Source organism: Cuculus canorus, chromosome 3 (assembly GCF_017976375.1).
Source record: "Cuculus canorus isolate bCucCan1 chromosome 3, bCucCan1.pri, whole genome shotgun sequence".
Taxonomy (NCBI): domain Eukaryota; kingdom Metazoa; phylum Chordata; class Aves; order Cuculiformes; family Cuculidae; genus Cuculus; species Cuculus canorus.
The window spans coordinates 68,075,253-68,099,306 of NC_071403.1; the positions used below are offsets into that span (position 1 = coordinate 68,075,253).

General features: G+C 50.6%; 1 protein-coding gene across 1 annotated transcript in view; it reads right to left on the bottom strand.

Annotated features, from left to right (window-relative positions):
• Positions 1-9,102: 9,102 nt before the first annotated feature.
• Positions 9,103-24,054, bottom strand: part of ELP3 (elongator acetyltransferase complex subunit 3) — a 131,669-nt gene continuing 116,717 nt past the window's right edge. The window contains exon 15 of the mRNA XM_009563769.2: positions 9,103-12,162. Coding sequence (XP_009562064.1) covers positions 12,086-12,162 — 77 coding nt within the window. The 3' untranslated portion in view covers positions 9,103-12,085. The remainder of the gene's footprint in view (positions 12,163-24,054) is intronic.

The window sequence follows — 24,054 nt, forward strand, 5'->3', positions numbered from 1 at the left end:
TTGGAGCTTCTGTGTGTAGCTCTCCGAAAGCAAACTTGGTATTCAGAAGTGATCTGAAGGGTAAATATAATGTCTATAGCCAGGAAAGGAACACAATGAAATGGAAAAGTGCATGAATCCACGCACTCCTGTTTCAAAAGCTGCCTGCAGCTCATTAATAATAATGCAGCTGAGGGGGAAAAAAGGGGAAAACACAGTGAAGTTTGACAAAGAGTCACTTTGTGACTGGGGGTTGGGAGCTGGCTAAATTATGTACGGTATGGAGAAAATGCTTCAATCCTACCTGCTTATGGAAGACAACCCCATGAGGGGTTACTGAACAGGGGTTTACAGCAACTGTTGGGTCAGGTTTCTCCTAAGTTCTATAAATGTAGATGGAGCTCAACAGGAAAGCAGTGGAGTCCCCATCCCTGGAGGCATCTAAAATTCATCTGGAACTGGTGCTGAGGGACATGGTTTAGTGGTGAAGTTGGCAGAGTGAGGTTAAGGGTTGGACATGATGAGCTTGGGGCTAGTTCTGTCTAATATCTATCAGTGATCTGGACAAGGGGATGGAGAGCTCACACAGTCAGTTTGCAGGCAACAGCCCGTTGTGGGGGAGTGTTGATCTACTAGAGGGCAGGAAGGGTCTTCAGAGGGATCTAGACAAGCTGGATCCATGGGCTGAGGCCAATTGTATGAAGTTCAACAAGGCCAAGTGCTGGATTTTGCACTTGAGCCACAACAACCCCATGCAACGCACCAAGTTTGGGGAAGAGAGGCTAGAAAGATGCCCAGGGGAAAAGGCCCTGCGGGTGCTGGTCAACAGTGGCTGATCATGAGCCAGCAGTGGCCAAGGTGGTTAGGAAGGCCGACAGCATCCTGGCTTGGATCGGCCATGGTGTGGCCAGCAGGAGCAGGGAAGGGATCATCCCCCTGCAGCTGGCACTGATGAGGCTGCACCTTAGATCCTGGATTCAGTTTTGGGCTCCTCACTCCAAGAAAGACATTGAGGGGCCTGAGTGTGTCTGTAAAAGGGGAACAGAGCTGGAGAAGGGTCTGTAGCCCCAGGGGTTGTGGGAGTGGCTGAGGGCCCTGGGGCTGTTTGGTCTTGAGATGAGAAAGCTGAGGGGAGACCTCATCGCTCTCTGCTGCTCCTGGAAAGGAGATTGGAGCCAGGTGGATGTTGGTCTCTTCTGAGTAACAAAGATAGGACAAGAGTAAACTGCTTCAAGTTGCACCAGGGGAGGTTTAGATTGGTTATTGGGAACAATTTCTTTCCTGAAAGAATGGTGAAGCCCTGGCAGAGGCTGCCCAGGGCAGTGGTGGAGCCTCCATCACTGGGGACGTTCATAAACTGTGTGGCTGTGGCGCTCTGGGAAATGGTTTTGTCGGCACAGCGGGCTGGATGAGCTTAGAGGGCTTTTCCAGCATAAAGGATCCTATGATCCTGTGTGATCACTCTGTGGTGCCTCATTTCTCTACAGTTTTTCTTGCAGCTCCTGGCCCCAGAGAAGACAGCGATGCTGCATCGTCTTTCCTCACCACTGAAATCTTAATGGTGTGCCCAGTGCTCTGGCCATGTTGGAGTAGCTGTGTCTCACTGAAAACCTTCTCCCAAGGAACAAGGGATAGAATGAGAGGACATGGCATCCGTGGCTGGAGGATAGTATGTGCCCACGGTAGCTGCTTATGCAGCATTGCATTTAGGAAGAGAACTGTGCTGTTGAGTGCATCACAGGGTGAGGGGCTGCGAGTAGCTGCCTCAGCTCGGCACCCAGCTCACAGGCTCTGACTCTCTTGCTTTTTCCTGAGGTCGGAGTGTAGACAGTGGTGACTGAGGATGTACCGCTCCATTTTTTTATCTACAGCCAAGAGTGCTCCAGAAGAAAAGACCGGTGAGGAACATGGACTTGCTTTTCAGCTTTGTATTTCAAGTGAGCCAAGAGTGAGGGTGAAGCTTTGTTCTGCTTTGGTGGGGAAAAATGTGTGCGTTCTCCATCTTTATTCCCTCCCCTGTGCCGAGCCTCATGTGCATCGGAGCAGTTTGTTAGCACAGCCTCTCTAAATGCCGGAGTTGTCCATCAAGGCAGGCAGTTAAATCAATTGCTGTGGATTAAGGATGCTTCAGACTAGTTAATTTTTTTTCAATGGGACAAATAACATCACTCACAGAGATGCAAGGTAGCCAGGGGCTGGGTTTATCTGTGGAAGAATTAAATACTCGCCGCCATCCTCAGTCAGGATCAAGTCAGTCAATACAATTCTATTTGTCTCTAAAATTAAGCATCACCTCCTAATCGTTCATTAGCAGAATCCTCCATTAATCACAAATCCTGGCACATTGCACCAGACAGTGGAAGCAGAAGGACTTATTCTCTACGTCTGGTAAATCCATCACTGTAGCCAGTACTCGTACAGCTGCTGGGAATCAGACTTTGGCGAACTAAATTCACAGGTCTGTTAATCACGAAGACCAACGAAGGTGCACCGGATGCCTGTCACTAAGCAGTTATCTGCAGGCGGACAACATGCGGCTGTGGGTGTAGATCATTCCAGGGGGACACTGGAGTGGCTTGAATTTAGCTTTCACCTCTGCAGGGGCTCTGGATGAGATAAGGAAAGCAGAGCTGCTGATCTGTTCTGGAGGCTTGGGAAGGAGGAGGGCTGGGAGCTGCAGCGGTTAGGTTGGTGAAAGCTGCAGGTCGCGGCGTCGTTGCTCCTGTGGTCCTGGTTCAGTATTTAGGAATGTTTGCTTTGTGAAGAGTTCTGAGGAGGAATTTCATTTCTTCACAGTTGGAGAGGTAAGAACAAAGTTACTGATGTGCGTGTTGTGGAAGTGAACAGGCGTCATTCATGGATTGCCTAAAGCCAGAGAAACATTCTTGCAAATAAGGAAAACGGGGAGAAAAAAATATCTATGGCTGTGTCCTAACCTGCTGCTTAATCCATTGCAGAGGGACCTAGACTCTCTTAACTAAAATCTTCGGCACTGGAGCTCTTGGTCCCTATTCTTGTTCATTCTCTCACTTTAAACTTTGAGCAGGTTTCTCCTCTGCTTCATTAACAAGTTGCCCAGAGAAGTGGTGGCTGCCCCATCCCTGGAGGTGTTCAAGGCCATTTTGGCTGGGGCTTGAAGCAACCTGATCTAATGGGAACCTGATCTAATGGGAAGTGTCCCTGCCCATGGCAGGGGAGTTGGAACTGGATGGGCTTTAAGGTCCCTTCCAACCCAAAATATTCCATGATTCTATGATTAAACAACTCCATCAAACACGGCTGTTTCCACAGCACGGACATCACCAACGCCGTATTTGCATTCCCTTTGCAAAGCCTGATCCAGATACTCTCACAGATGAAGTGTAAGTGCTGCCGCTGACATCGTGCAGGAACATGGAGAAAGAGAAGCCTAAAAGGTAATGAGCTTGTGCAGCTCAGTCTGTCAGTCCCTGTTGCTGTTTCAAGATTCTCCATACACTCCTAACTGATTTTTCTGAGGCTTTTTGAAATCTGAAGCAGCGGTTTTGCTTCCTTTTAAGCTTCCTTAGCTTTCCCTTATTCTCAAAGAGCTGCAGGACTAGAGGATTGAGATTAAATTGCTCTTAAATGAAAACAATGTGCAGTCTACTGGCATTATTCACAGCTCCTTGCAGCATTCCCGCTCGGCACAGCCTTGCTCCCTGTTCAAAGAGCTGTTTGCAGAACAGCCTGGAACACAAAGCAGCCAGGTTTCCCGGGAAAGCAGGCAAGAGGAAGGTTAGAAGCCACTGTCTTGCCATGTGATGACGCACACACAGCGGCATAAAACCCCAAACAGGGGGTTTAAATGAGGTTCAGTGCTGGGTTCTTCTCTTGGGACACAACAACCCCATGCAGCACTCCAGGCTTGGGGAAGAGTGGCTGGAAAGCTGCCCAGCAGAGAAGGACCTGGGAGTGAGTGTTGGTTGACAACGGCTGAACATGAGCCAGCAGTGGCCCAGGTGGCCAAGAAGGCCAACAGCATCCTGGCTTGGATCAGCCATGGTGTGGCCAGCAGGAGTAGGGAAGGGATTGTCCTCCTGTACTTGGTGCTGGTGAGGCTGCTCCTTGAATCCTGGGTTCAGTTTTGGGCCCCTTACTCCAAGAAAGACCTTGAGGGGCTGGAGCACATGTGGAGAAGAGGAACAGAACTGGAGAAAGGTCTGCAGCCCCGGGGAGTGGCTGAGACACCTGAGGCTGTTTAATGTGGAGGAGAGGAGGCTGAGGAGACCTCACTGCTCTCTGCAGCTCCCAGGAGAGACATTGTAGCGAGGTGGGTGTTGGTCTCTTCTCCCAAGGATCTCCCAAAGATAGGATGAGAGGAAATGGCCTCAGGTTGCACCAGGAGAGGTTTAGTTTGGCTATTAGGAACTATTTTTTTACTGAAAGTGTGGTGAAGCCCTGTCAGAGGCTGCCCAGGGCAGTGGTGGAGTCCCCATCCCTGGAGGGGTTCAAGGCCCAGCTAGATGGGGCTTTGAGCAACCTGATGCTGCGGGAGGTGTCCCTGCCCATGGCAGGGAGTTAGAACTGAATGGGCTTTCAGGTCCCTTCCCACCCAAACCATTCTGTAATTGTATGGTTTAATTTTCATTGTGATATCAGCTGGATTTAGACAAAAATTGGATCCATGCAGATTCTGGAAGAAAGGAGTAATGAAAACACACATCCTGTCAGGAAGTTATACACACTGATGCAAGACTCATTCATTTCAACCTTTTCCAGGGTCCGAAGGCATGTGCTGCATGACTTCAGCTAGCATTTTGTGCCTCAGGAGCCACAGCCTTTGCTCACATTACCTACCAAGGTGAAACCTGCCACATCTGGCTTTGTCCCACAATGATAACCAGACTGAGAGAGAGAGGTGGAAAATATAAAGCCAGGGGTGCTGTGCAATCATTGAAAGCCACTGAAGTGGCTCTGCGAGTCAGGGCAGGGGCTGGTTGCCTTTGGAAGGGGACTTGGGGCATGAAATCCCACAGAGCCATCGATGTCTCTGCTCCAGCCAGCTGAGATGGGGAAGGGACACACAGGGAAGGAGGCAGTGATGGCAATATATCGATGCCAAACCACTTCTTTCCCATTTGAAAAAGGACTCGAGATGAGCCCAAAGCTTTTGTGCTCCTGTTCACCCAAGAGCTGAGCGGTGCTGTTTTCCCTCAACGTTGTTTTTCCGAACCACTGCCTCCTTATTAACCAAGGCTGATGAGCACAGCCGGATCATGACTGCCGTATTTTTTAAAATCAGGCTCCTTTCTGGCTCCTGCTTCTCTTGATTTAATTTTCTCCTTTCCTTACAGAGTGGCGGCAGATTCCCCAAGCCCCTGGTGCGCCTGCTTATTGCACTGAAGGCAGGAGGCCGCCCCTGTTGCTGCGCAAGGAGGATGTGAGCAAAGAAGAAAAACAAAATCCGAGCTGGCAGAAGGGGAAGGGTCCTTGGGAACAGGTCAGATCCCCACTAGCCTGTGCCGCTTGCAATGCCCAGTCTCGCCGGAGAGGCTGCCCGGTGTCGCTAGGTGTTTCTGCTTTTATTTTCGTCTATTCCTCTTCGGTTTTTGTTTTTTCCCAATTCACTTTTTCTATAATGAATAGAGCTGTGGTCTTGGGAAGCAATGGAGCAACAGTGGCTTAGGGTTAGCAGCTCAAAAAGCACCAAAGCTGAGAAAACAGAGGGGTCAGGTGTGTCTGAAAAACACGGGCATGGAATCACAGTCATTTAGGTTGGAAAAGACCTTAAAGATCATCGAGTCCAACTGTAAACCTTACACTGCTCACTCCACCGCTAAACCATGCCCCCAAGTGCCACGGCCACACGTTTTTTGAACTCCTCCAGGGATGGGGACTCCAACACTGCCCTGGGCAGCCTCTGCCAGAGCTTCACCACTCTTTCAGTGAAGAAATTGCTCCCAATATCCAATCTAAACTTCCCCTGGCACAACTTGAGGCTGTTCCCTTATGTCCCTATTTGTCTCCACGCTGCTAATTTAGAGATCACCTGCAGCCAGGGCAAAAGGTGGGTCAACAGCACCCCTTGGCAATGAGATCAGGGCACTTTTTACCCAGTATTTGCTCTCTGTTTCCAGTGGAGTGAGTGCTGGAGGACCCACCTGCATGCCTGCGTGACTTGCGGGAGCCGGTCCGGAGCCAGTCCAGTCCCTCCTGCAGCTGCTGACCACTGGCCTGATGCTGTGATCCTGGAGAAAGCATGAGCTAACGGCTCCCCAGGGCCCCAGAAGCAGAAGATCGAGATGGTGCCAGCTCCTCAACAGGGTTCTTCTGCCAGCAGCTCTCCTGGGCGAAGTTGGGCCTTGTCCTGTAGCGACAGGGAGCAAAGGCAGCAGTGCAGCCCTTATACTTCCAGTGAGAGAGGAGAGCTTAGCAGATGCTTTGCTGATCACTCCAGCGGCACCAAGGCAGGGGCAGAAGATAATTTCAAGGCAATGAGGAAAAGGCTTATAAATAGACACAAGAGAAATATTGAATCTGACAGAGCTTCTTTTTGCATCAGAAAGTGCAAGAGGACGGTAATGAAACTGTGGCACAAGCCCTGATGCTCCTGCTCGGAATGGGTGATTATTGCAGGAGCTGCACCTGAGCTCCCGGCACCCATGGCCAGTGGCAGGGGGGCAGAGACCATCAGTGTCCCACAATGGAGAAATACAACAGCCTGAAATTAATGCAGAATTGAGCATGACTCACCTTCTTCAAAGTATTTTAAGCTGGTCACTGCTGTCTGCCCATGACTTGCTTTCATCATGCCTTCACGGATGAGAAGCTAAATGCGAGCTGGCAATGGGCGTTCACAGCCCAGAGAGTCAAACCATGTCCTGGGCTGCATCGAAAGCAGGGGGACCAGCAGGGCCAGGGAGGGAATTCTGCTCCTCTGCTCTGCCTGGACCTCACCTGGAGCCCTGCGTTCAGCTCTGGAGTCCTCGGCACAGGAAGGACATGTATCTGTTGGAGAGAGTCCACAGGAGGCCATGGAAATGATCTGAGGGCTGGAGAACCTCCCACCCGAGGACAGGCTGAGAGAGTTGGGGTTGTTCAGCCTGGAGAAGAGAAGGTTCCAAGAAGACCTTAGAGCAGCCGCTTAGTACTGAAAAGGGCTCCAGGAAAGCTGGGGAGGGGCTCTTGATCAGGGAGGGCAGGGATGGGATGAGGGGAACGTTTTGAGACTGCAAGGGTGGAGATTGGGATGGGATCTTAGGAAGAAATGGGTGGTGAGGCCCTGGCTCAGGTTGTGGAGAGAAGTGGTGGCTGCCTCATCCCTGGAGGTGTTGAAGGCCAGGTTGGATGGGGCTTTGAGCAACCTGATCCAGTGGGAGGTGTCCCTGCCCATGGCAGGGGGTTGGAACTGGATGGGCTTTAAGGTCTCTTCCAACCCAAGCCATTCCATGATTCTATGATGTTTCCAGTACTCAGAACCTTGGGTGATAACGTTGAGGTTTTTCCCTCCATGCAATCTGCATCCACTTGAGTGCAGGTGCATCATCCTCACAGAGGCGGCGTGCAATCAATCGCGAAGGGGAGAGCAGCTTTGAAATGCAGTTGTGCTTCACTGCAGCCCATGAAACGTGTCTAGCGTGATCAGCCCTGCAGGCTGAGGTCTGCCAAACAGACAGCATTACCTCCAGCAGCCAAGCCCGGCATCTTTTATGTGGGATTGAGTGAAAGACCATATGAAAACCTCCTGGATGGAAGACACAAAAAACTCCAAATCAACCCACCCAAAAGCCCCCACCGCAGCATGACTTGCATTGACAAAATCCCCTTCTTGACGGGAATGAGGTCGATGAAGCAGACAAGGGCTCATACAATCTTTTGTAAGAGGAACAAAGCCAAGAAAATGCAATTTGCCTGTAAAACCCTAAAACAAAATTTCCACAGGCTGTAGCCTATGGAAATGAAACCGAGGGCTGAGAAGGTCCCACATTTCTTTGTTCCAGGTTGAAATTGTGCTAAGGGAGGGTTCAGGAAGTGCTGATGCTGCATCCTCCCTGCTCAGTAATCCACTGCAGACTCCATCAGACAAAGGGATTTTGAGGCTGATGCTTTTTGAGGAAGAGAGAACAGAAAGGGCTGTGCTCCCTGCCTGCACCCACCTCCTACACAGCCCAAGGGGAGCTGAACCAACAGAATCGTGGACTCAGGGAATCATTAAGGTTGGAAAAGCCTCTAAGCTCATCCAGTCCAACCGTCAATCCAACCCCACCGTTTCGACTAAACCATGTCCCCAAGTGCCACAGCCACGTGGTTTTTTAACCGCTCCAGGGATGGAGACTCCACCACTGCCCTGGGCAGCCTCTGCCAGGGCTTCACCACTCTTTCTGTGAAGAAAGTTTTCCTGCTATCCAATCTAAACCTCCCCTGGTACAACTTGAGGCCATTTCCTCTTGTCCTATCATTTATTTCTTGGGAGAAGAGATCAACACCCACCTCACTCCAACCTCCTTTCCAGAACCCGCACAGAGCAATAAGATCTCCCCTCAGCCTCTTCTTCTCCACACTAAACAGCCCCAGGGACCTCAGCTGCTCCCAGAACCCCTGGGCTCCAGACTCCTCCCCAGCTCTGTTCCCCTTCTCTGGACACATTCCAGCCTCTCAAGGTCTTTCTTGGAGTGAGGGGCCCAAAACTGAACCCAGGATCCAAGGTGCAGCCTCACCAGTGCCAAGTGCATGGAGGCGATCCCTTCCCTGTTCCTGCTGGCCACCCCATGGCTGATCCAAGCCCAGGACACCACCCTCAAGCCTTCCCTCAAGCTACTGTGGCTCCTGGGCTTCCCAGCGATGCTCACTCATGCCCCAGCAGGAGACTTAGCTGCAGAGCCAGTGCCTGAGACCTTCTGACCTCATCCCACACGCCACCGGCACAGGACATACGCCAGGAACGTGCGTTGGAGGAACTCCCTGTCCCCGGCACAAGCAACAGCTCAGAGAGAAGCACAACCCAGCAATTAATTTGGCTGCATTTATATCAAACAGACAAACCAATCCATCACACTTCAAAACAAACCCGAGCCTGTGCAGACAAGCCCTGCGAGTCTTGCAGACGCTGAGCTGGTGCAGCATGAAATCACCCCAGGAAGAACACACAAATAGGAAGTTAAATATAAGACTCGCAACAAAAAATTGCTTTATTTCTTGATAAAGCTGTTCGTAAACTCAAAAGTCATTGACCTTAATAAAAACAAACAATGGATCCAACATTTCCTAGAGTTGCCGGAGGGTCACGCTTTCAGACGCAGGGAATTGGTGAGCTTTTCTGGCCGGTACCTGAAAACAAGCGGGTGTCGGAGCTGAAAGCGTCAGAATGATTCATTACTGTGTCAGCGGCACCGGAACAATACATTTTGTGTAAAATTTTAAGGATTTTGGACAGAAATTGCATCCCCGCTCATCCCTTTTCCATCTCCTCTGCTTTACGGTGTCAGAAGCTTAACGAGGCCCATTTAACAGTGTCCCAGAGGATGAAAAAAACCCCATTCCAACAAATGGAGTTTCAGCACAGGAAGAACATGGAGCTGTTGGAGTGAGTCCAGTGGAGGCCACAGAGATGATCCAAGAGCTGGAGCACCTCTGCTATGATGATGGGCTGAGACACTTGGGGTTGTTCAGCCTGGAGAAGGCTGTGGGGAGACCTTAGAGCAGCCTCCCAGTACTGAAAGGGGCTCCAGGAAAGCTGGGGAGGGGCTCTTGATCAGTGAGTGCAGGGACAGGGTGAGGGGGAATGGTTGTGAAGCTGGAAGAGCAAAGACTGAGATGAGGTCTTAGGGAGAAATGTTTCCCTATGAGGGTGGTGAGGCCCTGGCCCAGGTTGCCCAGAGAAGTGGTGGCTGCCCCATCCCTGGAGAAGTTCAAGGCCAGGCTGGATGGGGCTTTGATCAACCTGATCCAGTGGGAGGTGTCCCTGCCCATGGCAGGGGGTTGGAACTGGATGGGCTTTAAGGTCCTTTCCAACTCAAACCACTCCATGATTCTATCACTCTATGAAATCCAGAAGCAGCAGCTTCTGTCTCCCTTATTTAATTCAACCTTTTGGCACAGGGCAGGAGGCTCGAACAGGACCGGGTGCAGGAACCGACACCTTGGGCTGTATTTTTTTTCAACCCCCAGCCCTTAAAACAGAGGACATCAGAGTTTATATTCAGTAACAAAGACTTTATTGCCAGGTAGTCTCCCTTCAGCAAGGATCTGCTTTTTCTGCGCTGCCATTGCCGCTCATGCGTCAGCAGCGTCCAGCGCGGTTCTGGCCGCTGGCCCCGCCAGTTGCAGTTGGGGAGCAGCAGTAGATCACGCTGGCAAAATCGCATTTCCTGCGTGGCAGTGCCACCGCAAGAGCTTTGCACCCGGAGCCGCTCCTCCTCCGAGTTAATCATGTGTGTCCGAACACTCGCTACTGGCGAAAGCTCCTGACAAGGTCATTTATCACAGTAACACCCCAAATGTCAACTTCTCCGCTCTGGATTTACACCCTATTTTTGATTGGAATACTCTGAAAAAGCAGCAGAGAAGGTCAGAGCTCCCTCCTGGTTTTGCTCTGCTGAGCGGGCAGCAGCAGCTGCACTGCTTTTGAAACCCCAAATCTCTGACCCCAAAGAACACTGCCCTGGGCCATCCCCACCCCACCGAGGTACTGGGAGAGACGAGGAAGGTGCTAAGCTCTTCAGTCAGGGTCACAGCTCGCTCTCGCATCCCGTCTTGCTCTGTTTGCCATATCTTGGATTCTATCATGCCTGATAGAATTCCTGATGCCTGGAAAAGGCAACCATCACACCCACCTCCAAGGAGGACCAGGAGGAGGATCTGATGAGCCACAGGGCACTCAGCCTCACCTTTGTGAGGGATCAACCCCCCCCAAGCCCTTTCCAGCTCCACGATGGAGAAGGGAAGAGAGCTGGGAAGAGCCAGGTGGGATCCTGCATAGGCAGATCCTGAGCAACCTGACTGCCTGCTGTGCTGAGATGGTAGCAGTGTGGATAAGGGAGAGTGGTGGATATTGGATGCTGTGACCTTGCCAAGGCCTCTGACACTGCTGCTACTGCCACATGGCATCCTTGTGCCCAAATCCATGGTCTATGGGCTGGAGAGGTGGTGGAGTGGAAGCTGGAAACACAGACTGATAAACTGAAGTGGAAGCCAGCAGGATGGTCATGGCATTGGAGAATGGGATGGGCAAGGAGAAGCTTGGGGACCAGGAACAGCCTTCTCACAGAGATGCACAGCCACAGGCACAGAGGAAACATCCTAAACTCCAATCAGATACCTGGAAAAATACCTGACATGTTGCTCCATTCCTGAAGGTGTTCAAGGACAGCTTGGATGGGGCTCGGAGCAACCTGATCCAGTGGCAGATGTCCTTGCTCATGGCAGGGGGTTTGAACTGGATGGGCTTTAAGGTCCCTTCCAGCCAAAACCATTCTGATTCTATGAAAAACTTTTTCAACGTATGGTTGGTTGAATACTGGAATAGGAACACAGATGCTGCAGGCTCTCCATCCACATCCATTGACTATCTCCAGTCCTGGAGATATCTAATTGGACCTGCTTAGAATGAGGTTGGACTGGAGACCTTGGAGGATCCTTGTGTGTTCCCGCAGAGATTGTTTAAGTTTCAGTTGCAATTCCTACTGCTAGCAAGGAACGGCTTCCATTCCTCATGGCCTCCTATGGTAAAAGGATCAAAGGGCATCACTTGGGATGGACAGAGAGCAGCCAAGCCCAGCATAAATAAAAATGCACAGGGAAAGAATTAATTCAATTTGCAGAATAACCCACACAATGTCAACGCTGTAAGATTAAAAGCCAGCTGACAGCCATAGAAACCATGGGTGTTTTCAGTTCAACTACATGTCAGTCCTCTATCCCAATGATCAGAGCGTGTCCTGGAGATGTGGCAGCCTCACTGCACCTCTCCTGGTCGGGCAGATGTCAGGAGAGCTCCTCTCCCCAGAGGAGATGCCCCACGTGCTGCTGGGGGCTCTGGCATAAGCAAGTCCTTTGCGGTTGGCAGGCTTTAGTTTTTCGCTTATGTTCATCACCTTGAGCTTGCTTCCCATGATCAGTCTGGGTGGGATGAGGACCTCCTGGGGCATCAGTCCAGCCTTTTCACCATGTAAGGCCCTTCCAGCTCATAGCCGATCTTCCTGTAGTAGTTTCTTGTGCCGACACCTGTGAGAAGAATGACAAAAAGGTTTAATTCAGTGTGAGGACACACCAGCAGGAGAAGGCAAGGCTAGACAGGAGGGATGGTGACAGAAGGCCTCTCCGAACAGCCAGCACTGGGCCTCCCTGGTTGCCGCACGGGAGCGGGGGTGTTTACTCGTTAGCATCTGGACTGACTACAGTGTTTTCAAGGGGGGGAAAGGCAAGAAAAGAGCTGTTCTGTCTGCCTTGAGCCATGCAGCGCATCCTTTGTCCTGAGAAAGCCTGTGAGCTGCAAGGGAGAAGGGAAACGACACGGGAACAACAGCAAAACGTGAGTCAGGGGTTCAGAGGACCCCCCAGGTAAAATAGTACCCAGAGACGGGCTCTCAGAGGAGGCAGCCCTGCTGCAGGCATCATTACCAGGAACTGAAGGGCTCTAAAATCCCACAGACCCTGCCCTGTGGCTCCTAGAAATGAGCTCAGCTCCACTTCAGACAGACGAGTGGGCTCTGCAGCCACAATCCAATTTCCTCACTGAAAAGGACGGCTTCAGACGCTTCAGTTCTCAAACAGCCTCTTCCCTCTCCTTCCTCCCTTAATGAGAGTCCGTGGGGTCCACATGCAGGGCGAGTCCCACGGACCGAGGCTGCCTCGCACGCGGCATCCTGCGGCAGGACAGGGCCAGCAGAGCCGATGTTCCTCTCGCTTTATCGAATTACTCAGAGATGCAGACATTAGTCATCAGTGGAGGGAGCAGGAATCTGGCATTACGGCACCACCATCGGCGCAGCTGGTGGGTAGGGACAGAAGGACACAGAGGACACGGCTCTCCACCAAGAAAAGCAGCCCCTCTTTTCTCTAATCTCATCTCTTCAGCCAGTTCCTGGAAACCGTGGCCCTGGCAAATGACTCTCCAGGAATCGCTGCATCTCCTGTGCAGGGAGTGACTCGGTGTGGTGGGTAACCCCTTCCTGCCCACACTGGTGATTTCACCCATTGCTGCTTTGACAGATTTGTTGGAAAGAGCAGTAATGGGTTTCCTGAATGCACATTACAATTGCTACCAAATGGCTGAAGGACCACAGCGTCAGCCAATCCCCACCCAACAGCCTCCAGAAGCAGGAAAGCATTCCAGTTCCAGGAACTGGAAAGGCACGGAAAACCCAGACCTGAGACGTCAGAGAGTCATGCAATGGTTTAGGTTGAGAAGAGACATAAAGGCCCACACAGTTCCAACTCTCAACCTCTCACTGCATCAGATTGCTCAAAGCCCCACCCAGCCTGGCCTTGAACACCCCCAGGGATGGGGCAGCCACCACTTCTCTGGGCAACCTGAGCCAGAGCCTCACCACTCTCACAGGAGAACATTTCTTCCTAAGATCTCATCTCAGTTTCCCCTCTCTCAGTTTTAAACCATTCCCCCTTTGTCTTACCCATGCACTCCCTGAATCAGAGCCCCTCCCCACCTTTCCTGGAGCCCCTTTCAGAACTGGGAGCCTGCTAGAAGGTCTCCTTGGAGCCTTCTCTTCTCTAAGCTGTCATTGTGCTGAAGCTGGGAAGAGCGTGAAGAAAGACAAAGAACCCCAAACTGCGGAACACCTGAGAAAACACTCCCAAGCAGCGGCAAAGCCTGTGTAACATTGCAGCAGAGCACCGTCCTTGGTGGTGGCCCATCACAAGTGGTGTCCCCAAGGCTCAATGTTGAGGTGGGTTTTGTTCAATATTTTTGCCCATGATCTGGACAAGGGGATCGAGTGCTCCCTCAGTCAGTTTGCAAATGACACCAAATTGGAGTGTTGATCCGCTGGAGGGCAGGAAGGCTCTGCAGAGGGATCTGGACAGGCTGGATCCATGGGTTGAGGCCAGTGGGATGGCGTTCAACAAGGCCAAGCACTGGGTTTTGCACTCGGGTCACAACAACCCCGCGCAGCACTCCAGGCTTGGGGAAGAGTGGCTGGAAAACTGCCCAGAGGAAAAGGCCCTGGCAGTGCTGATTAACAGCAGCTGAACATGAGCCAGCAGTGGCCCAGGTGGCCAAGAAGGCCAACAGCATCCTGGCTTGGATCAGCCATGGTGTGGCCAGCAGGAGCAGGGAAGGGATCATCCCCCTGCCCTTGGTGCTGGTGACGTCGCACCTCGAACCCTTGGTTCAGTTTTGGGCCCTTCCAAGAGAGACCTTAAGGGGCTGGAGAAGGGGAACAGAGCTGGGGAGGGTCTGGAGCCGAGGGAGCGGCCGAGGGCCCTGGAGCTGTTCAGTGTGGCGAAGAGGTGGGTGTTTGTCTCCTTTCCCAAGTGACAAGGGATAAGACAAGAGACAATGGCCTCAAGTTGTGCCAGGGGAGGTTTAGATTGGGTATTAGGAAAAATTTCTTCACTGCAAGAGTGGTTCAGCCCTGGCAGAGGCTGCCTCGGGCAGTGTTGGAGTTCTCATCCCTGGAGGGGTTCAAAATCTGTGTGGCTGTGGCACTTTGGGACATGATTTGTTAGGCATGGTGGGGTTGGACTGGATGATCTTGGAGATTTTTTCCCAACATAATGATTCTATCATTCTATGAAAAACATCCTGGAGGGACCCCAAATTCCCTCAGCTTCAGCGTGAACCCAAAGCCAAGGAAAATCTCAAGTCCACTGCAGACATGTCCAACCCCCTCTTCCTTATCTCTGGCCAAGAGGGTCAGGATCTTTGAGGTGGAGTAAACTATCACCTTTGTCTTGTCTAAATAGCATCCTCTGGGTTGGCCAGCAGGGATGCTGGGGTATGACAGTCAGATTCTGGCAATGACACAACAGAGCCACCCCACCCGCAGCCCAGAACAGCTTGGTTAAAAGGATTAGTGAAACTTAACACTGATAAACAACCTTCTGATGCTAAAGGACAACTCAGTAATTCAGCCAATGGTTTTAAAAACACCTGGATCGGAGTTATTTAACACTTCCCCTCTCTTTCTAAAGCCCTTGGGAAATGTGTGGATTTTCAAGAAGGCATTTTAGGCTGTGTTGGAGCATCCCCTGCCGCCTCCATTAATCTCAGAGCTATTAAGTGACCCCAGTTAAGCGCCAGCTCTTCCTCGTTTGAGGGCAGTGGGTTCAAGCCATTAACAGGAATGATGATGCAGCCGGGCGCCCTGTGCCCCAGGGTCCCATGCTGTGCTGCCTTGCAAAGCATCTTGGTTGTCAGCTCAGCTGTTCTCATAGCAGAAATGCCTTGCACAAAAATTACTGTCCTTCAACAGGAAAGTCTTCCGTGAAGAGGAGGCAGGAGATGCCTCAAGCTGTGGGTTGCATGAGAAGGCACAGCGTGATTTCCCTGCTGCCCAGCTCTAACTTCACAGAATCACAGAACCACAGAACAGTTTGGGTTGGAAAGGACTGTAAAGCTCATCCAGTTAGAATCCCCCTGCCATGGGCAGGGACACCTCCCACTGGATCAGGTTGCTCAAAGCCTCGTCCAACCTGGCCTTCAACACCTCCAGGGATGGGGCAGCCACCACTTCTCCGGGCAACCTGGGCCAGGGCCTCACCACCCTAACAGGAAAACATTTCCTCCTAAGACCTCATCTCAATCTCCCCTCTTGCTTTAAACTGTTCCCCCTCATCCTATCCCTGCAGTCCCTGATCAAGAGCCCTACTCCAGCTTTCCTGGAGCCCCTTTCTGTACTGGAAGCTGCTCCAGGGCTGAATGCAGGGCTTCAGGTGGGATTTCATGAGAGCTTAGGAGTGGGGCAGAATCCCCTCCCTGGCCCTGCTGGTCCCACTGCTTTGGATGCAGCCCAGGACAGTTTGGCTTTCTGGGCTGCAAGCGCACATTGTTGGCTCTTGTTGAACTTCTCACCCACCAGCACCCAAGTTCTTCTCCTCAGCACTGTTTTCAATCATATAATTCCCCGTGCTGTACTGAAACTGTGCACTGCCCTGACCCAGGTGCAGGACCATGCACTTGGCCCTGTTGAACTTCATGAGGTTCACCCAGTCCCACTTCTCCAGCCTGTCAATCCATTATCACCGACATCTCCAATGTGAAATTATCACAGCTCTGAATGAGTGTAAAGTCCAAAAGAACCCAGGCACAGCTGCAGGACAATGCTGCTGCCTTCTGATCACAAGAGGCTATTAAAATCACACACGATTTCATCTGCTCACAACTCATCCTAGAGCCACAGGCTGGAAAAGCAACTCCTAACCCCCAGCATGCACTCAATACTCATCCATCAGGCACACCTGAATGGAAGGTCTCCATGGCACAAGTTCTCTGCCTACATCCTTGCTGCTCTAATTCACAGCAAACACACAGCAGAGCTTGTGGGAACCGTTCTGGCAGCACGCTTCCCGCTGCTCCAAGTCACATCCACGTCTTCCAGCAAGAAGAACCATCATCCAAGAAATATCTCACAAAATTGGATGAGTAAAGCCAAAAGCCAGACCAAAAAGCTTATGGACATCCAAAACTAGGCTGTGTTTCTCACTCTAGGTTTTAAAATGGGGGTTTAAACTTTAAATATTCTGTGTCAAACCATGCAGAAGAACATAATTTGAGCTCAGGAGAGCACATTTCAACCAACCCCTTCCAGATTCACTGCCAGCGATTTGGGTGAAGAGCAGGGACTCCAATCATGCCTGCCTGGATGGAAACCCATAGCCAGGGGCCAGCTGAGGCTTTTTGGAAGCTTTCCTCGATGCAATCTTCAAATGACACATCCTCTGGCAATGGCTGCTGGTTCATTTAATCACCTTTTGTTCTCTTCCTTTGGAAGTGCCTGAATAGCTGTGAGCCCTACTGATAAAACCCAAATTTGGCTTTTCACCATAACATTTAAAACTCAAAATTAATTAATTAAATCAATAAGGCCTGACTGTATCAGGTGGCAGAGAAAGGTGACCACAGCATCGGGGTTAAACATGGCCTCCTCTGGACTCGCTCCAGCAGATCGATGTCCTTCCTGCGCTGAGGACTCCAGAACTGGAGACACAGCTCCAGGTGGGATCTCACCAGAACGAAGTAGAGGGGTAGAATCCCCTCCCTCACCCTGCTGGTCTCACTGCTTTGGATGCTTCCCTGGACACGGTTTGGCTTTCTGGGCTAAGAGAGCCCATTGCCAGGTCATGCAGAGCTTCTCATCCCCCAGCACCCCAAGTCCTTCTCCTCAGGGCTGCTCCCATTCCATTCTCTGTCCAGCCTGGATTTGCACTTGGGATTAACCCTGATCCAGGTGCAGGACCTTGCACTTGGCCTTGTTGAACTTTGTGAGGCTCACACACACACACACACCTCTCCAGCCTGACCAGGTCCCTCTGGATGCACCCCTGCCCTCCAGTGTGTTAATGGTGCCACACGGCTTGGTGTCATTGGCAAACTTGCTGAAAGTGCCCTCAATTCCACCGTCCATGTCTGCGACAAAGATGTTAAACAACAGTGGTCCCAATATCGACCCCTGCGAAACACCTCTTGTCGCCAGTCCCCGCTTAGACACTGAGGATGGGACTGGTACCCAGAGGATCTGATTTAACTGCCCCCAATCTCACAGCAGCCCCAGCCCATGAATTTTTCTGCGCAGAGCCCATAAACACACCCTTGTGACTCAGCCTCGCTGCATGGAAACATTGCCATGCAGCATCTGAGGCCAAGTATCCTCAAAGATTCCTTCAGTACGGCTCACTAGTCACAAAACTAAGTGAAAATGAGATTGTTTTCAGGATCATTAGAGAGCTACTAATAGTTCATAGCACTTCCATAGCAGAGACTTACCGAGGCACGTGAAAGACTGATCGCTGTGCAGCCCTCTGCAGATTTGGCAGCCACTGATCTCTTCCAAAGGCACACTTCGTGTTGCACAGTTTCCTTCCACTTCCCCCTCAGGAACAACGAGCTGGGCCCCACGTGCCACACAGTGCCCCAGACTTGGCTGAACTTCCCAAAGTGCCTCAAGCCCTTAACATCCCAGGTGCAATTCTGGTGACAGCAAAGTCTCTTCCAGTTTTTTGGGGGAGTAACAACCTGGTTGATATCTTTGCCTGAGCGAGGGAAAGCCTCAGGCCCTCTGTGCAGACACCTATATTCCTGATCCAGCATGGAGTGAGCAGATGTCCGTGCCACTCACTGTGACCAGGTGGCCAAGAAGGCCACCAGCATCCTGGCTTGGATCAGCCATGGGGTGGCAGCAGGAGTAGGGAAGGGGTCGTCCCCCTGCACTTGGCACTGGTGAGGCTGCACCTTGAATCCTGGGTTCACTTTTGGGACTCTTACTCCAAGAAAGACATTGAGAGGCTGGTGTGCATCTGGAGGAGGGGAACAGAGCTGGGGAAGGGTCTGGAGCCCAGGGGTTCTGGGAGCGGCTGAGGACCCTGGGTCTGTTTAGTGTGGAGAAGAGGAGGCTGAGGGGAGACCTCATCGCTCTCTGCAGCTCCTGGAAGAAGGCTGGAGCCTCCCTGAAGGTGGATGTTGGTCTCTTCTCCCAAGTAACTGATAAGATGAGAGGAAATGGTCTCAAGTTGTGCCACAGGAGGTTTAGATTGGATAGCAGGAAAACTTACTTAACTGCAAGAGTGGTGAAGCCCCGGCAGAGGCTGTGCAGGGCAGTGGTGGAGTCTCCATCTCTGGAGGGGTTCGAAAGCTGTATGGTCATGGCACTTGGGGATATGATTTAGCTGGCATGGCGGTGTCGAGTTGACGGTTGGACTCTGTGAAATTAAGGTCTTTTCCAGCCTCTATGATCATCAGTATGATCTCTGGCAAGTAAGATTGTCCTTCAAGGGTAATGAGAAAAGCATTCATGGTCAGTGCAGGTGACAGGACAGGAAAGGGTGACACTGTTTGACCAAGCGCTATGCATTTTGCCCAGAACGAGCAATAAGCCTCAAGCCAGCTGCTGGGATTTGGGGCAGCTAAGTCTCCTTCTTAGGAAGGACGTGGATCTGTTGGAGCGAGTCCAGAGTAGGCCACAGAGAAGATCTAAGGGCTGGAGCATCTCCCACACAAGGACAGGCTGAGAGAGTTGGGGCTGTTCAGTCTGGAGATGAGAAGACTCCAGGGATACCTTAGAGCAGCTCCCAGTACTGAAAGGGGCTCCAGGAAAGGTGGGGAGGGGCTCTTGATCAGGGAGTGTTGGAACTGGATGGGCTTTAAAGCCCCTTCCAACCCAAACCATTTTATGATTCTATGAACAGAATTGTTGTGGTTGTGAGAAGGTATGGAGGAGGAAGCAACAAATGCTCCCGCAGTCACACACCGTACTTCGACAGACATAGGTAAAACACAGCAATGGAAAGAGCTGGGCAGGAGTGTTGGAAGCCACTGCTGCTATGGGACAGACCATAAACATCTGCACTTTCAATACAGCTAGAAAAGCAAATAAAGAAAACAAGAGCTCTGAGAGAATCTTCTTGGCCTCCAAGCCTGTCTCCCATGATCTTACAGAGGTTGCCAAAGCATTAGGAGGAACCAAAGACCATCATTCAGGGATCAGAAAGCTCACACTTTAGAGTCTCTCAAGACTTTGGGTTGGGTTATTGGAGCCTGAAGTCAGTGGTGAGTGACAATGCAACTCTTTTTCCCATAGATCATGGTGGAGATCAGCTTCTGAAAGAGAAGTTTTAGGTTCTTCCTCATACTCCCTGCTTTGACCTCCACCAAGTCCAAGAAGATACTTCACTAGCTGCCTTGTCGTGAAATCCACTGCTATCCAAACCCTACACTCCGTGTAATACTCCAAAGCAAAGCTGACATCTACTGGCACCGGCAGCCACTCAGACAAGCACCGAGAGCTTGCTTCAGCACAAGCTCTTGCTCTTCAAACAACTTGTACCAGAAGAAGTTTACACTGGATATTTGGAAATATTTCTTTACTCGAAGAGTGGTGAAGCATTGCTAGAGGTTTCCCAAGGCAGTGGTGGAGTCCCCATCCCTGGAGGGGGTCAAATAATGTGCAGACGTAGCACTCTGGGCCATTGTTTAATAGGCACGGTGGTGTTGGGCTGATGGTTGGACTGGATGAATTTAGAGGTCTTTTTCAACCTTAACGATTCTATGTTTCAAGTTGACAGGACCTGCTTAAAGGAGGAAGGGTCAAAAATAGAGTTTTGAATACATAAGAGTGGTAGGAAAATCAGATGGGAGAACGTGTTCCTGTCTACTGTGTACAGGATGCTGACCCAAACACCACATGCCACATTTCTGAACTGATTTTGGCCCAGGCTGCCCCATCCCTGGAGGTGTTCAAGGCCAGACTGGATGGGGCTTTAAGCAATCTGATCCAGTGGAAGGTGTCCCTGCCCATGGCAGGGAGGTGGAACTGGATGGGCTTTAAGGTCTCTTCCAACTCAAACCATTTTATGATTCTATGATGCACGAGTCAAGAATGCAGAGCAGATCCATCTACGACCTCTGATGAGTTTGCTTTGGCATTGACACTTTTCACAATGCCTGGTTTTATCTTCAGGGAAAACACGAGGCTGTTTCATGTGAATCATTCCCGACCAACTGCAGAGAACTGTGACAATGGGGGAAAGGCAAAGGATTCAACATAACCAAAACGCCTTATCAGTGCCAAGGAAAGAGAAAAAAGTAATGTTTTAAACACTGCTGCGAGGACCCAGACATGTCAGAGCAACTGGAAAAAATTATTAATGCATGAAATTGAGGAACAATCCTCATATCAGTCCTTGCAGCAAAGAGTTTTAATTTTATTTGTTAAGATTAGATAATCGGCAACTCATTTCCCCAAAGTTCCTTAAGATACTGGGAGATAAAAATCCCATGAAAATTAGAAGTAGGGTGTCGCAGTTTAGCTCCCAATTCCCTTCCTTCCCACTCCCAGGGAAAGGGAAATGGGAAATAGGAGAAAAAAGACTTGCAGGTTGGAAATGAAAACTACAGTTTAGATGAAAAAATAATAAAAATACTAATACTAATAATACTAACAACAACAATAACCATGAATATATGAAATGGTGCCCCTACCCCACCCCTCAATGACTACATCACCACAAATGCTGTAGAGCAGGCACGAGGGAAAGGGTCTGAGGCTAAGAGAAAGCTGGGCTCAGGAACTGGTTTCAGGAATGTGTGGATCCGGGGCAAACAGACAGATGACGTCCTCACTGGACATTGACCATTGTAGAAGGGACAGAAACCCTTGTGATCTCTCAGTTTTATGCCGAGTATGACATATATGGGATGGAATTCTCTGTTGGTCAGTTTGGGGTCACCTCTCCTTTCCACTCCTTCCTGCAGGTGCAACCTTTTTTGCCTCTTTGACTTACAGCATCCATCAGCTCCAGGATGGACTTGGTTTCTATAGCAATAAGTTTCAGCAATGGCCTTTCTGCTTCCCAACGCCCTGTGTTATCACTTCTAGAGAGAAACACTGTCTGAAAAAGGTGCAATTAACTTTCAGAAAATAAAGGTACTCAGATGAGACTGAGCTGAAGTCAGACAACTGATTCTAATTTACCCTAAAGCAGAAGAGAGGGGCTTTTGGAACTGTTACCCAGTATCTTGCAAATCGAATAGTCTTAATTTTCAAGTTCACATAGAGCAGAAACAAAAACACATTCTCTTTTCTTTTAGAACAACAGATTCTGTTGAGAATTTCTGAGAGCCACTAACACTTTGGCAGCAATCAGAAAAAGGAATCCAGGCAACGTGGGTGGAAAATAGGAATACGATATTTGTATTTTTTAATAAAGTGATAATAGAAAATGTTTTTATTTCAATAAATCTGCTCTAACACCAGAGCACTGGAAACACTTCTTGATATGTTTTGCATCCGTAAGTATACTGCAGCACAGGAGTATGAAGTGTTCTCCCTGTAGAGCAGCTCTCCCCATGTGTTTCATAGAATCATGGAATCATTAAGGTTGGAAAAGACCTCTATGCTCATGCAGTCCAAATGTCAGCCCAACCCCACCGTGCCGACTAAACCATGGCCCCAAGTGCAACTGTCACATGGTTTTTGAACCCCTCCAGGGATGGTGACTCCACCACTGCCCTGGGCAGCCTCTGCCAAGGCTTCACCATTCTTTCAGGAAAGAAATTGTTCCAAATATGCCATTTAAAGCTCCCCTGGTGCAACTTGAGGCCATTTCCTCTTGTCCTATCACTTGTTACTTGGGAGAAGAGACCAACACCCACCTGGCTCCAACCTCCTTTAGGGAGCTGCAGAGAGCAATGAGGTCTCCCCTCAGCCTCCTCTTCTCCACACTAAACAGACCCAGGGTCCTCAGCCGCTCCCAGAACCCCTGGGCTCCAGACCCTTCCCCAGCTCTGTTCCCCTTCTCTGGACGCGCACCAGCCCCTCAATGTCTTTCTTGGAGTGAGGGGCCCAAAACTGAACTCAGGATTTGAGGTGTGGCCTCACCAGCACTTAATACAGGAAGACGATCCTTTCCCTTCTCCTGCTGGCCACACCTTGGCTGATCCAAGCCAGGATGCTGCTGACCTTCTTGGCCATCTGGGCCACTGCTGGCTCCTGTTCAGCTTCTGTCGACCAGCATCCCCAGGTCTTCTGCCAGGCAGCTTTCCAGCTACTCTGCCCCAAGCCTGGAGCTTTGCTTGTTGTGACCCAAGTGCAGGACCTGGCACTTGGCTTCTAACAGTCTCCAGAGGGACTGACTCTTGGGATGGGAGGGAGTTCAGTATTTCATGAACTCCTGCTGTTGCAGCAACCACAAAAAGCTTATTAGTGTCACAGGTAGAGTTGTGATTTAGACATATCTTTATGTACTTACCTGGCTTTTAACATCACTGCATGCATTTCCTAATCCTTTCTCCAGTGAGTCTAAATGCCGCTAACAGGGGCTGTGCCTAAATTTTAGATATTAAGAGGAAATGTTTTCCTGTGAGGGTGGGGAGCCACTGGTCCAGGCTGTGCAGAGAAGTGGTGGCTGTCCCATCCCTGGAGGTGTTGAAGGCCAGGTTGGATGGGGCTTTGAGCAACCTGATCCAGTGGGAGGTGCCCCTGCCCATGGCAGGATGGGCTTTGAGGTCCCTTCTGACCCAAACCATTCCACGATTTTGTGATTTAGTCTGTGTGTTGGACCTGGAACAGAAATACATGCCTGAAAGCCTCCGGCTTTTCTGACAAATATAAGTTGTGCTTTCTTCCCGCCTGGACTGCTTCCCGGAGATTTTAAATTACTATTTTCACAACACCTCTGCCTAGCAGGGAGGTGCTGTCATCACCGTGTCCCAGGAGAAGAGTCAAGCTCACAGGCATCTGGTTAATTTGTCTGAAATCATAAAGCAACCCCACAATAAAATGGAGTTTGGAAGCCTTGGTCTCCCTTAACCAGCTCACCAACTCACTTCGCTACTGCAAACACTTATGGAGTTTAAGATTCCAGATAGGATTAGTTTTGAAGCCATGACCCACAAGCAAAAAGTTCTGAATATCCCTAGCATCCCCCTCCGCTCTCTCACACAAATCCAGCCCCTGCTCCACATACATCCACTCTGGATTTAATGCAAATCATAGAATCACAGAACGGTTTGGGCTGGAAGGGACCTTAAAGCCCATCCGGTTCCAAACTCCTACCACGAGCAGGGACACCTCCCACTGGATCAGGTTGCTCCAAGCTCTATCCAACCTGGCCTTGAACATCTCCAGGGATGGGGCAGCCACCACTTCTCTGGGCAACCTGGGCCAGGGCCTCCCCACCTGCACAGTAAAACATTCCTTCCCAAGATCTCATCTCAATCTCCCCTCTTGCAGCTTCAAACCATCCCCCTCTTGTCTTATCCCTGCACTCTCTGATCAAGAGCCACTCCCCAGCTTTCCTGGAGCCTCTTTCAATACTGTGAGCCTGCTAGGAGATCTCCCCACTGCCTTTTCCAGGCTGAACAAGCCCAGGTCTCTCAGCCTGTCCTCATATGTGAAGTGCTTCAGCCCTCAGATTGTTTCATGGCTTCCTCTGGACTTGCTC